Source organism: Astyanax mexicanus, chromosome 2, assembly GCF_023375975.1.
Source record: "Astyanax mexicanus isolate ESR-SI-001 chromosome 2, AstMex3_surface, whole genome shotgun sequence".
Lineage (NCBI taxonomy): Eukaryota > Metazoa > Chordata > Actinopteri > Characiformes > Acestrorhamphidae > Astyanax > Astyanax mexicanus.
The window spans coordinates 53,634,397-53,649,024 of record NC_064409.1 but is presented as its reverse complement, the minus strand read 5'-3'; the positions used below and the strand labels follow the sequence as shown (position 1 = coordinate 53,649,024).

The window sequence follows — 14,628 nt, the reverse complement described above, 5'->3', positions numbered from 1 at the left end:
CTTCTTTCGGTGGGCTTCTATTTTTCAACGTACTACCAGCAACCATCTCTATCCTCTCACTTTGTGGAATCCTGCATGTGCCTTGTGACTCTTCTGTTGATTATGATTCACTGTAACCCACAGTCTATAGTAGTGTTTTTGGTTTGGCAGCAGTGATATTTTTAAATGGTTTAAAACCAAGTTAAAGCGCTTATTGTAAAATTTTATGATGCCACTGGGTTTCATTGTGAAGCATTTAACCAAAAATCTTACTCTCTTACTCAATATGAAACATTTTAATTCTTCTTGATTTTTTTAATTAACCCAAAAGAGCCCAGATACAGTATCCGAATATATATGGCTCGTTTTCTTTTTTTTGATAAAGTTCACAAATGTAGAAATGCTGTGAGGAACTTTATCTTCTGAAGACTCTATGACTCCATGGGCTCATGTAATAAAGTAATCGCTCTCAGACACAAACCTTCTCATCTGCACGTTTGCCCTTTTTCACTTTTTAAAATGGTTTGAAATTTACAGTTCTTTTACATCTTCAAAATTGTCTGAATAATAGACCAATAGAAAGGCTTCAGAATTTGAATAAACAATTACTGTTTATTTGAAACATTAAAAAAGATAAATATAAACTGACCTAAAATGTAGATCATTTGAAAGAAAAATAAGGATCTTGTGAATTCATCAGAGGAGCATAAACCATTGCATAAGACCGTGAAATTATGGCTAAAGTAAACGTGGAAATACACAAAGATATTGTGATAGATACAAAGATACTGAAAAATACATGAAATATTGCAATTAAAGAAATATGAAATATTTGGAAATAAAATGCTTTGATGGTCTTCTAAAACGAATGAATTAGATTTTTCTCAGGTGAAGCTCTTGTCTGACTGTTACCTGTCAGGCGGGTAAAAAAAACAGGTATTAAACACCACTTCCTTGTGTAAGTCTCAGGGTGTAATTACTTTTGCACTGAGCACTTTAATTGTCCAGTCCAGCTCCTCCTCACTTTCCGTTCAGAAGGTATACGGTGAGACGAACAGTGTGACCTTGGTGACGTATCGTCCGAGCAGTGTCCTCTTCTGCAGTTCACTCATCTCTACCTCAGCTTCCAGCGTGGCAGGGCCTTGAACAGGGTCCACCAGCAGTAGCTGGCCGGTCTGCTTGCCTGAGCGCTGAACAGCAAAGTGCGCTGTTCCCCGGTTTCCCAGCAGGCCGAAGCGCAGTGTGTCCCCCAGCACACGAGCCGCAGACACTCGGAACAGAACTCGGGGGGCAGTCATGTTTGACACCACTGACATGAAGTGGAAGTTCACAGAGACTGGAGCCTGGAGGCAGGCTTTGTCCCCCTCGAGGCATGGATTACGCTCACAGCGCCTAGAGAACCGAGGGCAGAGAGGGTTGAGAGTGGAGACATTTTTGTTAGTTAAGATTAGTTATTCTACCAGCTTTATTCTGCTGGTTAACCAGGTTGGTTGTGCAGGTGTTGCAATCCTGATGGTGCTTGAACACAGGCTAAACTAAAATAATTAAACAGAAACAGCAGAATAAAAAAAAAAGTTATGCTCTCTATTAAGAACCACAAAACAACATGGAATATACTGGAACATTTTTAATGTTTTTTATTGTACTACTGCACAATTAAGTACATTTACTGCAATTCACAATCCAATTACTGCAGAACATTAGAGTTTGACAGTAATTGATGTTACTGTTTACATGAATTTGGGTAATCAAATAATTGGAGAGGTCAGAGTTTACATAAATCAGCGGTAATCAGATTTTTGCTTGCAATTATCCAATTAAATAACAGAATTAAACATGATATAAACATCATGTAAAACCCAAACCTCACGCTGCTCTTTTTTTTTTTAATTCATCCAGACGCAGTACAAACATACAACAGCTAAAGGATAGATTTTTTAAATTCTTTAGATTCAGTGTCAGTACGCGTGCCCTATCTTACACCCTGTGCAAGGGGCGTTGCAATGCTCATTGCTATCTTACACCTGCGAACAGTCAACTATCACGACTTGCCCCTGCACCGTTAAAATAGCAATGAAGCTCACACAAATATATCCACGGTGATGGGTACATTTCTGCCGTATTGCTATCTTGGTGGTGAAAAAAAACACAGGTGCTATACTTACTGATTAAAACCCTGAAAACAGTCACTCATCGGACGTCCATTCCTGTTCCTAGCTCACCGCATATATACCTCCACTTGTTACACACACAAGGATACGCAGCAGTGCACTTACCCAACTTAACATCAACAATAAACAGAATAAAAAATAAAATGACATTGTTCCTGTAGATGGCCAACTTGCACACCTTCACAATGTGAACACACAGGTCAGTTTCGTCCTGTGTGCTAAGAAGCACAGAAGCGCTGCACCATTAACATACTGGCAAAGGTTGCAGCATACGAAAAAAGGGTCCTTTAGAATATGGGGCTTATACCTACAGAGGTATATAGAGGATTAAAGGTGAAGTGTTTATTAAGTCCTACATCACTGTTATTATATGTACTGTTTTATTATTTAATGTTGCATTTATGTACCTTTAAATTTCTATATGTATGTGTGTGTGTTCAGCTTAAACCTGACAAATACCAATCGGCCAAAGCAATGGTAAGTGACGTACTGATTGGTTTATTGCATGTTACACTTAAAACACACCGATGATTAATCAGTAATTAATAATTAATTAGTACATGCTTTTAGGTCATGGCTTTTCAAGCCACACAAGGTGCACTTTTTGCATCCTCTGATTCTGATCTAAGACATCAGAGTACATTGTAGAGAAAATAGAGTGCTATTTATATGACTACCTAAATAAATAGATTATTGCAGTAATCACATTATAAGCGTATTTCTGAGTGCATGTGAACTCACTTAATGTATCTACTTACTGGGGAGATGTTTTGACATAGGAGGCATTGCGGAAGCGAGGACACTCAACCTCCACACAGCGGTGACCTCCAAAAGTGTTCACACACACCTGCTCACCTGTGCAGTTGTGAAAACCCCCTTCACACTCGTCAATGTCTGTGGTTAAAGAGTGGAGAAAACGTAATCTTTGCAGACTGCTAATAAACCCACATGTGCCTTATAAGAGCATCGACTACATCTGCTAATCCACAAGCATGTTAGAAAAAGATGGGCACAGACCTTGGCAGTTTCTGCTGTCTCTGCTGAGAGCGTACCCTCTGGGACATTCACAGCGGAAGCTTCCAGCCGTGTTCACACAGGTGTGCAGACAAAGACGACCAGGCTGAGTCAGACGGGAGAGCGCACATTCATCAATGTCTGAAACACACATACATGCAAAGTGACCTACATATTTAAACATGCATTCCCCAAAACCAGACTACGCACCTGTACAGTAAAACTCTACCTTCCTCTAAAAAACAGATTCCTGCAGACACTGAGGAATGTGTTGATGTACACTGATCAGCTGTAACGTGGAAAACACCTACTTAATACTGTATAGGTACCCAGTCTGTTCTGTAAAAGTCAAAGCCAGCATGTTTTTTTCAGCAATTTGGGCTGCTGCAGCTCTTCTGTGGGAACAGACTAGGTGAGCTACCTTGTGCACCCTTGATACTGAACACTTCATATTGAGAACTTTTCTCAAGACCTGTTATTTTGAGGATGCACAGAACAGGTCTTTTTGTCATCACAATCTTTTTCCTGCTTTTTCCTGCTTTTAGCACATTCACTTTTAGCACTTTTCCACCTTTTCGTCATCAATAAGAGGTAAATCTAGAATGATGGAAATACTGGACTACAAAAGTTTGTTAGAGGGAAATCAGAACGAGCTGAGAAAGATCTCAGAGAGCTTAGATCACAGAGGGAAAGATGTCAAAATCAAAGACTTTGTATAGCCGAGCCTTTAAATGTTTTAAAAGTTTGAGCATTAAAGGAAGCTACATGGGAGAAAAGAGTCACATGGGAGAACTTTGAAAAGTTGTAAATCATACAGTTTATCATTCAGAATGCTCTTCATAGAGTAAAATACACCAAAACAATAATGCACCAAGAAGGAATTAAATTTAATTGTGATATATGTAAGTAAATACAATATTATAGCAAATGTGTGAATTTCCTAAGGAACAACATACTAAGTTCAATTACATACCTCCTTTCATAGCCTGTCAAGTGGGCAAAATATATGCGAGTGGTTTATAGAGGCATGTCTAAAAGTAGCCCCTGGGAGCCTTTTTATGCAGCAGGAAAAACACTTTTACTGAGACCTTCTTGTGGCAAGACCCAGTGTCTAATCAAAATGACACTCTTCTGGAAAAGAGTGTCATCCAAATAACTTTTCGGTTCTTTTTTGAGCCATCCTTAAAAGGTTCAATAAAGAACCATGTACAAGTGGCAATTCTTGTACAATGACATGCCAAAAGTCAGGGGATAGCAGTTAATTGTCAAGTGTTACCTCAGGGCACAGCTTGGGAACACACAAACCTATATAATGTCAATGTGTTCATGGTAAGGTGATGTATATTATTAGGTTCGAGCAAGGTCTGTTAGATCATGTCAAATGAATGGGACATTAGGCACAGTCTGAAGAATGACTGATCAAGCCAAATAAATTATTTTTGCATTCTCTTCTTCAGAGAGCTTACCTGTGCACAGCCCTCTGTCCTGGCTGTAAATGCTGTAACCCTGCTCACAGGTGCAGTGTTTCGAACCCTGGAACTCAATACAGCGGGAGGGTCGCACATAGGTCGATATTAAGGGTGAGGATGAAGGAGATGTGGGCATAGAGGAAGTACCATCATTGTTTATGCCAGCATCTGTAGCTAAGGGGAGGAATTAACAGATTACATCACAGCACATATTTAGTTTACTATTATTTGGTATAACAGGAATATCACAGGAATTAAATATACAAGATACGTAATGATAAAGGATATAACTAATGGTGAAAGTTATATTAACAGGCTTGTACCCTTGCAGGCTGCATGCTCTCCACTCCAGGTGAGGGAATCCTGACACACTCTGGTCTCTGCCCCTGTCAGCTCAAAACCAGCATTGCAAAGGAAGTGAACCTCATGGCCAACTCGAAACACTCTCCCAAGCATCTTGCCATTAGCTAGCAGCTCTGGGGGCGGGCAGGATGCTCCTGGGCATAAGAACCAAAAGTTAGAAATAGAGTCCACACCGTAAAAGAGCAGCAACAAAATACAAGTTCATATCTAAAACACTCTTAAAAACAGATCAGGAAAATCTAATCATACTAATTAGATTATTATTATTATTATTTATTAAGGAAAATGAACTATGGTACAGGTATGTATGTGCCATACTATTCTTGCCTGTAGTGGTGTTGTTGCTTGGTTTGGCCATGCTGCTCTGTAGCAGGCTCAGTTTCTTGCGGAGGCTGCGTACGTTCTGTAAGAACGAAGTCTCGTGAGCTAAGAGCAGCTTGTTGACTTGACGAAGAGTGCTCTGCAGTTCTTGCCTGTTCACACAATCCTGTGAAGTGCAACCCGTCCAATTCAGTATATAAGCAGTCATATTTAACACAAATATTAAAAAACAAACCAGATTGCTGTGAAGGCTGCTCATTTTAATTTTAAGTTTTATTTTTTTTGCTTCATGATCTATAAGAGGCATGTCTAAGGTTCATTAAAAAAACAGTTCAGTCGATTTATTTTCCACATAATTAAAAGCCACTGTGGAATTGAAAAGATCCATTACTTGTTTGCGAAATAAACTAGAATACATATATATGCTGTATTTCAGGCCCTTCAGATCTGCACTTTATAAGACCAACAGTAGTAGCAGTTTTCTACTTCATGTGCATATAATATTTCCAATAACCCGAGACCCTCCATTCTTTTTTGTCTAGGAAGCCACTGTTAAAGAGATATTCTTTCCCAACTTTCCCAACAAGACTTTGAGGTCTTGTGGTCCTCAACTGCAAGTACAAATACAACTGGCATAGCAACAATTCATGGAATAATAGCATGTACATTTATCATAAGTGTTATTCCATGGGAGAGCCTGGGACATCGCAGAGCATAGTAATGATCGTGACCAGCAATATCCAGCTAGAACTGTCCATATGCATCAGGCTAGATAAGTGACTCTGGCATTCAAAAAGCATGGCACATGATAATAGTTTCCGTACATCAGAGTAAAAACCACAAGAATCCTCCTCCTGGAAAGCTACTTTTTGCAGTTTTTAACTCTTTCACTCCCCATTTAGACAGTCACTGCAAAAAAATGTTTTCTATGTACCATGGAGGCTAAAGAATGCTGCACTGATCTGTGTGCTAGGCATGCGAGTACTTCTGCACTGAATGTGTGTGTGATTTCTGCCAGTGTCTTGTCGGTTCTCACAGACAATTTTAGCCAGGCGCCGCCAGTCACACTCATTACCATCAACTATGACATTGCTGTCCATTGTGGGTGGTAATGCCTTTTATGATGTATTGGGACCACACACAATGAGAACTGTTAAACAGCAACACAACTTTAGAAATGGAATCTATCACTATTAAGGCCTCACTCAGAATCTGGCAAGTGTTCAACTTCAGTCACAACACCTCACAACTTATGCAAATGAGTGTTCCCAAGTGATCCTATAACACTTCATTCACCTCTAACAAACTTACTACTTCACCTCTAACAAAGTACTTCTAACCTCATTTCCTTCTTCCCCTCCTTTCCTCCTCTATCTCTTTGACCTCCTTTAGGCCCTGTCTAAAAATGTTTTTTCCTTGAACTTCTCTTACTAAATATACATCATTATTGTCGCTTTGGACTGTAATGTAATGTAATGTAACTTCCTGATCAATTGCCATGAAGTTATTGACATCACCTTTGGAATGTCAGTGAATTTTAACAATTGTTCCTTAACAAGAAAATGACACAACCCAACTCATCAGTTAATTAACCAGCTCTCAGTGAGTCTGTTTATGCTGGGAAAACAACAAATTGTGCTAGTTTCCAAGACTATAAATTCTCTAAATGACAACATTTTTATTTGGAATTTGGGAGAAATGTTTTTCATAGTTTATAGAATAAAACAACAAGGTTCGTTTTACTCAAACATCATATACACTACCGTTCAAAAGTTTGGGGTCACTTTGTGTTTTCCATGAAAAGTCACACTTCTTCACCACCATACGTTGTGAAATGAATAGAAAATAGAGTCAAGACATTGACAAGGTTAGAAATAATGATTTGTATTTGAAATAACATTGTTTTTACATCAAACTTTGCTTTCATCAAAGAATCCTCCATTTGCAGCAATTACAGCATTGCACACCTTTGGCATTCTAGCTGTTAATTTGTTGAGGTAAGCTGGAGAAATTGCACCCCACGCTTCTAGAAGCAGCTCCCACAAGTTGGATTGGTTGGATGGGCACTTCTGGCGTACCATACGGTCAAGCTGCTCCCACAACAGCTCAATGGGGTTCAGATCTGGTGACTGCGCTGGCCACTCCATTACCAATAGAATACCAGCTGCCTGCTTCTGCTGTAAATAGTTCTTGCACAATTTGGAGGTGTGTTTAGGGTCATTGTCCTGTTGTAGGACGAAATTGGCTCCGATCAGGCGCTGTCCACTGGGTATGGCATGGCGTTGCAAAATGGAGTGATAGCCTTCCTTATTCAGAATCCCTTTTACCCTGTACAAATCTCCCACCTTACCAGCACCAAAGCAACCCCAGACCATCACATTACCTCCACCATGCTTAACAGATGGCGTCAGGCATTCTTCCAGCATCTTTTCATTTGTTCTGCGTCTCACAAACGTTCTTCTTTGTGATCCAAACACCTCAAACTTGGATTCATCCGTCCACAACACTTTTTTCCAGTCTTCCTCTGTCCAATGTCTGTGTTCTTTTGCCCATCGTAATCTTTTTATTTTATTAGCCAGTCTCAGATATGGCTTTTTCTTTGCCACTCTGCCCTGAAGCCCAAAATCCCGCAGCCGCCTCTTCACTGTAGATGTTGACACTGGTGTTTTGCGGATACTATTTAATGAAGATGCCAGTTGGGGACCTGTGAGGCGTCTGTTTCTCAAACTAGAGACTCTAATGTACTTATCTTCTTGCTTAGTTGTGCAACGCGGCCTCCCACTTCTTTTTCTACTCTGGTTAGAGCCTGTTTGTGCTGTCCTCTGAAGTGAGTAGTACACACCATTGTAGGATATCTTAAATTTCTTAGCACTTTCTCGCATGGAATAGCCTTCATTTCTAAGAACAAGAATAGACTGTCGAGTTTCAGATGAAAGTTCTCTTTTTCTGGCCATTTTGAGCGTTTAATTGACCCCACAAATGTGATGCTCCAGAAACTCAATCTGCTCAAAGGAAGGTCAGTTTTGTAGCTTCTGTAATGAGCTAGACTGTTTTCAGGTGTGCGAACATGATTGCACAAGGGTTTTCTAATCATCTATTAGCCTTCTGAGCCAATGAGCAAACACATTGTACCATTAGAACACTGGAGTGATAGTTGCTGGAAATGGGCCTCTATACACCTATGTAGATATTGCACCAAAACCAGACATTTGCAGCTAGAATAGTCATTTACCACATTAGCAATGTACAGAGTGTATTTGTTTAAAGTTAGGACTAGTTTAAAGTTATCTTCATTGAAAAGTACAGTGCTTTTCCTTCAAAAATAAGGACGTTTTAATGTGACCCCAAACTTTTGAACGGTAGTGTACCTATAAATAGCAAAATCAGATAAATTGATTCGGAAACTGAAGTGGTCTCTTAATTGTTTCCAGAGCTGTGACATATTACAAAATAATTGATTACATTAGCATTTGCTGCATTAAATAGATGGTTCAGCAGCACTCACCTGACTCTCAGACCTGAGCACCTGGCCCCAGAGAAATATCCCCCACAACACCAGACCACGATACATACTGTCAAAGGTGTCTGTATCAGCGTCTGTATCAAACTACCTTCAGTAAAAATCCCTTGGTCGACTCCTTAGCTGAGCTCAGTGCAGCAGGTTTGTGAGTGTGCTAGTCCTGCTCTGAACTGTGTGTTTGTTTTCAGAAAAGCCAAACCCCAAACCCTAAACCCAGCCCTGAGAGAGAGAGAGAGAGAGAGAGAGAGAGAAAACATCCTCAGCGCTCCCAGACTTTCATGTGGTCCTGAACCACATTCATGAAGGACAGAAATAGAAGACTGTGAGGTAAACTGACAGCAGCCGTGCTGTACCACCCTGTTAATACCATTAAAGTTAATGTCTTTAATAGGGCTCCAGCTTTTTATAATATGCACGTACAGAAAGGCCCCCACTTTGTCTTATTAATCGTCATAAAATGGGCAGATTTTAAAATCGCTATACTACGGAGCCCGGGAGGGGCCGTGGATAAAGAAATAATTAAATCGAGTGAATGATATAGTAGTTCGTGCTCACGTTTTCTTTAATTCGAACGAACGATTTGTAATTCGTGCTCAAAATTTATTTTATTTTTGCTCACAATTTCTTTAATTCCAGCGAACATTTTTTATGAGCACTAAAACTATAGTCTTAGTGCTCATAAAAGCCCTGTAACAGCTCAAGAGGGAAAAATGCTATGGGGGGAAATATAGCATTTTTCTCTCTTGAGCTGTTAAAGGGTTATTGTGATTATACAGTTATCTACATTTATAACCTGCTGATTATTAATGCTGTACTGTTACAATTCGATAATATTTTATGTATAAAAAATATAATATGATACAGTGTGCAGATTTTGCCGTGGTGGTGGTGTCTCCACAGCAGCTCCCGCTAGTAGCCTGCCCTGTGGGTACAGCGCGTGCAGTCCTTCGCGGAGCTTATTTACCAACAATAAAGACAAATACAGACAATTCAAGCCATGAATGAAGGAATCATATACAAATATATATATTTAATATTCAACTGCTCAGCTTACTCCTATTTATCTTACAATATTTAGGAAATCTTAAAAGGCTTACATTTCTTAATGGAGAAATTCAATTTTTACTTAAAGACACGTTTTTAGAACTGTCAGTTTAATTTTTTTTAGGAAAAAAAGGACAAAAAAAAACTTTTGCTCGTTCTAAATAAGAATATGGTGCAACATTTTTGCAACTTTATTATTAAGTAATGTCAGTCTAAAATTTTAAAATAAAAATGACCAAAAAAGGTTTGTTGGTTCTAAATAAAATCAGTCAGTTTAAGACTATTGTCCTTCATGGTCTTCATTTTCTCCACATTCCTTTGCAAAGCCGTTTGCCTCTCCGAAATGTTTTCCATGTTGCGGTTAAAAGTCACAGTCTGAGTGACAGCTCTGCCCATCATGTCGGGCAGCTTTTGGGGGCCTTTGACAGCTGTCCCCACACCTTTAATTTCACAAAACACCAGGGCAATGCCTAATCCAATCAGCAACAACCCTGTAATCATTGTGCCAAAAACGTAGACGTCTTCGATGTCCTCCACAGAAAAGGCAGAATGAGTCCAACTGATTACTTTCGAATTTCTTTTATTTCTGTTGATAAATAAGGGTTAATCTGCAGTTACAGTAGATACAGAAGTTACAGTCCATACGGCTGTGTGATGTATCTGCGAGGGGGTTGGTATTTCGTAAATTTCGTGATGTGTAAATGGAGGTCTGTATGTTGAAATACAGTGTTGTAAACAGTCTCACATTTGTGAACAATGAGTACGGTGCAATTAAATTATCTGTTTTTTACTTTATACAAATATTAATTAACAATAAAAAGTACAACTGCTCAAGTGGTTTGCACCACTTAAAACCTGGGTCCTGCTTTGATCATGGTGTAATTTCAGGTAACATCAACAGATGTCGACAAAGGACTGGAATTACATGAAGAAGCGGGTCATTGTATCTTCAGCTTTTACACTGCAAACAGAGTTCATTCCAAGTCCAATCCTCCCCAAAATCCCTGCAAGTATCCTAAATATCATTAAAACGAAAATCAAAAATAGAATAGCCTAAGCTTGTTGTTGGAATCACAGATCAGTGATTATCATATACTATAGACTGGAACAGCTGTGTAAACAGACCTACACAAACAGAATTAGATCAGCATATTAACTGAATTCTCATTTAGGTTCTACATATACTTTTATGACCAAGCTTTTCCAAGGATATCATCACAGAAACAGTGATAAGATAAGCAAATTAAATCAGCATGGTCCTTCAGGAAACAGAGTTCAGCCTCATATAGAGATAAATATATTACATCATCAGCATTATTACTTAATATGAAAAGATAATTAAATCAGAAGTTACAATCTGGGATTTGTAATGCTTACATTTACTGTATAGTCAAACTGATGCTTAAAGACATACATTTAAAAAATGTTTTAGTTTCCAATTTAGCTGTAAGCTAAAACTGTTAGCTTACAGACAATTCTCCAAAATGACCTAAAATAAACTATTTTTACACTGACTTCAATGGAAAGTTAATAAGATTTGATGTCTACTGTAAAGTTTTGGAGATATATGTTTTTTCTATTGGACAGGGACAATATATATTTTTTAATGAAACATATTCATTCAAAATGCTGTGTAGTCTATACTGGTCTTAATGCCTGTCTTGGAAACTGCCCCCAAATGTCCTGAAAGACATTTGTCTATAGTTAGAGATGACAAACAGTTCCATATCAACATCACACATAGTTAACCTCAGAGTAAACTTATGTTGTGTGTGATTTGGACCATTTGACCCAGTGACAACGTAAGCCTGTTGTATGAGGTCAAAGTACAACAAGCACAGCATGGGGGTTTCTGTGCTAAACAGGTTAAACTGTTACCAGAGGTTTTTAAGCTGCATTTGGCCTGAAATCTCTGTTTTGGTGGTTATTTGTAGTGAAATGTGGTACCAGCCGAGGGAGGGATTGATGTTATTGATTAACTCATCACACCCACAGCCTCAAAAAGGTCAATCCAGGCTCCTCATTTCACACTGAATGGACAAGGGGGCAACATCGTCGTCAGTGACAGTACAGCAGATATCCTCACAGTAAAGGTACTACATTATATTTTTATTTTATTGTTTATTTCATAGTTTTAGACTGTTCATTAGTCAGGTACTGATGGGAAATGCAATAATTCATTGGTGTTTTAGGCTAATACTTCTGTGCAGGCTGCATTATTTTTAATGGTTCAGCACCATGGACAGTGCTGATTTGATTAACACTTACTGTAAAAGTTTATATGGTTATGAAGAAGAAGTAGGAAGTGTCTTTTTAAAACTATTCTCCACATAATGTAAATGTCCTAGGAGCAATTTTTAACTTCTTACTCTTCTGTAAAGCCTGTATACAGACTATTTATGTAGATTATACATAACCTATTTTTCAAAAGTAAAATATGGTATTTACATTTTGGAGAGTTTGGGTTTGGAGAGTTTACTTTTTACTACAGTTTGAATTGCTTCAAATAACTTCAGTACCCAAACTCTGCATGGTCAGACCCAAACTCTGCATGGTCAAAGTTTATGGAATTATGTCAGGATTGAAATTTGAAATGTATAAATCTGTATTATTTGCCCTTAATATGAATATGAATGTCTGATGCTGAACTAGATTCAACACAGCTTCAATGCAATCTACTGTGGAAAATCAAATAAGAAAAACAAGCTGCACATTTTGTTTCAAATGCAGTTTATCAAGTTCAGATTCAAATCTCAGACAGGCTGAAACTTAGATGATTAAACTTGTGCTTATTTGTTCTATCTAAAGGAACCCAGATGTAATATTTTCAGGTTAGATTACTTAAAAACTGACTCACATACATTTTAATTAAATGTAACATTTTAATACACATGATAGATACAGTTCAACATTAAACTTAATATTCAAATTTAAATAAATACAATTTTATGAAATTCAAATTCACTTTCATTAGAAAGTGTTGGACATGAACTATTTGGTTTTAAGTTACTAAAATCTGGATTATAAAATGACATTTAGATAAGCACTGATTTTTAAAAATTGTTTCATATTTTGACAAATACAAATTAATTGCATTTATCTTTAAGTATTTTCTATTACTTGAAAGCTTTTTAGTAAAGTTTCTGTCCTGTCCTGTTTTTTCCCTTTTTTAGTTCTTCGTCAATGCTTTTTGTTTACTACATGCAGAGATTAAAGCAAGTATGATTATTCTACTAACTATTAAACCAAAGCACTTATGTTCAATAATTTGATGCACACTTCTTGCCTCCACATCATCTCTTGCGTAGCAGATCACAGTATGACAACCTCTAAGACTGGGAGTCTACTTACTACTCATGTGCTGAACACTGCAGATGGAGTTCCTGGAGCACGCATGGCCCTCAGTCTGCACCGCTTGGATCCTCAGATGGCCCTCTGGAACCTCGTATCTAAAGGGTACATGCCCTGACAAATTACATTATACGTCAATTATAATAGTCTTCTGAGTTACTTGTTTGTAAACTTCATAACAGATGTTGAAATATTGCTTCTGGGGATCTGATTGCGTTCACCAACAACAGAGTTTAGGTACTGATGTTGGATGATCGATTTTGGATTACAATCATCACTCCAGCTCCAATCATTATTGTAACCTGAACCTCAAACTCAACCTGAATCCATAAACATGTTTGTTGAGCCAGTAATTATTAATGTACCATGTATTGCACCATGGCTCTTTCCTCAGTCTTGGTTCATACAATTTTCCCATTGGCTCCTGGGACCATATATTTGCATAAAGCGTGTTTTCTGTCACCCAAACATACTGTTTGCAACTTATAATGACTTGACTGAGTTAAGGCAATAAATATGTTTCTCAGTCTTAACATTGAAAGCATTAAGCTTGGGGTTGTGTGCATCTGCTCCAGTGTATGTAGGTAACTAAATTAATTGATAAATTATTAAAATTATCAAATTCTTTATGAATTCCCTTTCAGAACAACAGATGAGGATGGCCAGTGCTCTGATCTAATCTCCAGAGACGAGTTCACTGCAGGCATGTATAAATTACGCTTTGAGACCAGACAGTACTGGGAAAGTTTATGTCAGTCCAGCTTTTATCCATACATTGAGGTGAGTACAAAAGCAAATTGTTACAGCATTGTTCACATACACATATGGTGCTGCTGTATTGGGATAATCTTCTAAAAATGTTTCTTTTGTCTCAGATTGTCTTCACCATAACAGACCTGGATCAGACATTCCATCTGCCTCTACTCCTCAGCAGATACTCCTACAGCACCTACAAAGGCATCTAGTCAAGTGCAAACACATCCAGCAGGCTGCATGCATATCTTTAACAATTGTGTTCATTCTTTCTGGAATAACTTACCTGAATGTAACAGTATTGACACTTAAAGCCATTATGTATAATGAGAAAACACTGCTTTTTAATTCAATTTCTGGTCATAGTGTGTGTAATAAAACTGTTCAGACATCAATTTTTTTTATTAACAGTGTAATATAAAATTCATCACTTTTTAAGTGCATACAATTGTTTACAAATTCCTACAAATTTCCTCTCTATTTTACAGTTCTTCTCTTGTTGACACAAGAAGAATCTGAAAGCTGTGCTTTACGTTGTGTTGATTTCAACTATTTTGGGCTGACCAATAAAAATGATTCAAAATTACTTCTACATATTTTTACATTGTTTTTTGTGAAAGAAAACACGTGTAAACAAGTTTAG

The 14,628-nt window shown here is 38.0% G+C and overlaps 2 protein-coding genes across 6 annotated transcripts; one reads left to right on the top strand and one right to left on the bottom strand.

Moving 5' to 3' along the window:
* Window positions 1–571: 571 nt before the first annotated feature.
* On the bottom strand, window positions 572–13,343 carry si:dkey-234i14.3 (fibulin-7-like). 3 transcript variants are annotated; one of them, XM_022672304.2, is made up of 7 exons: window positions 13,233–13,343; window positions 5,315–5,483; window positions 4,957–5,130; window positions 4,631–4,807; window positions 3,168–3,305; window positions 2,909–3,044; window positions 572–1,371 (listed from the first exon to the last, which is right to left on the bottom strand). In XM_022672304.2, exons 2-7 carry the CDS (start codon window positions 5,352–5,354, stop codon window positions 1,011–1,013), a joined length of 1,026 nt encoding a protein of 341 aa, XP_022528025.2. In that variant the 5' UTR covers window positions 5,355–5,483; window positions 13,233–13,343; the 3' UTR covers window positions 572–1,010. The 3 variants fall into 3 exon arrangements, with proteins under 3 accessions (XP_022528025.2, XP_015460013.3, XP_015460012.3); XM_015604527.3 differs by lacking the exon at window positions 13,233–13,343 and adding an exon at window positions 8,823–8,999 and having other exon boundaries at window positions 5,324–5,483; XM_015604526.3 differs by lacking the exon at window positions 13,233–13,343 and adding an exon at window positions 8,823–8,992.
* On the top strand, window positions 11,747–14,571 carry urahb (urate (5-hydroxyiso-) hydrolase b). Of its 3 annotated transcripts, none has more exons than XM_007244261.4 (4): window positions 11,747–11,974; window positions 13,193–13,337; window positions 13,877–14,012; window positions 14,108–14,571. In XM_007244261.4, the coding sequence occupies exons 2-4, from the start codon at window positions 13,201–13,203 to the stop codon at window positions 14,195–14,197; spliced, it is 363 nt and encodes a 120-aa protein (XP_007244323.2). In that variant the 5' UTR covers window positions 11,747–11,974; window positions 13,193–13,200; the 3' UTR covers window positions 14,198–14,571. The 3 variants fall into 3 exon arrangements, with proteins under 3 accessions (XP_007244323.2, XP_007244322.2, XP_022528026.1); XM_007244260.4 differs by having other exon boundaries at window positions 11,748–11,974; window positions 13,190–13,337; XM_022672305.2 differs by having other exon boundaries at window positions 11,752–11,974; window positions 13,055–13,337.
* The last annotated feature ends 57 nt before the right edge of the window (window positions 14,572–14,628 follow it).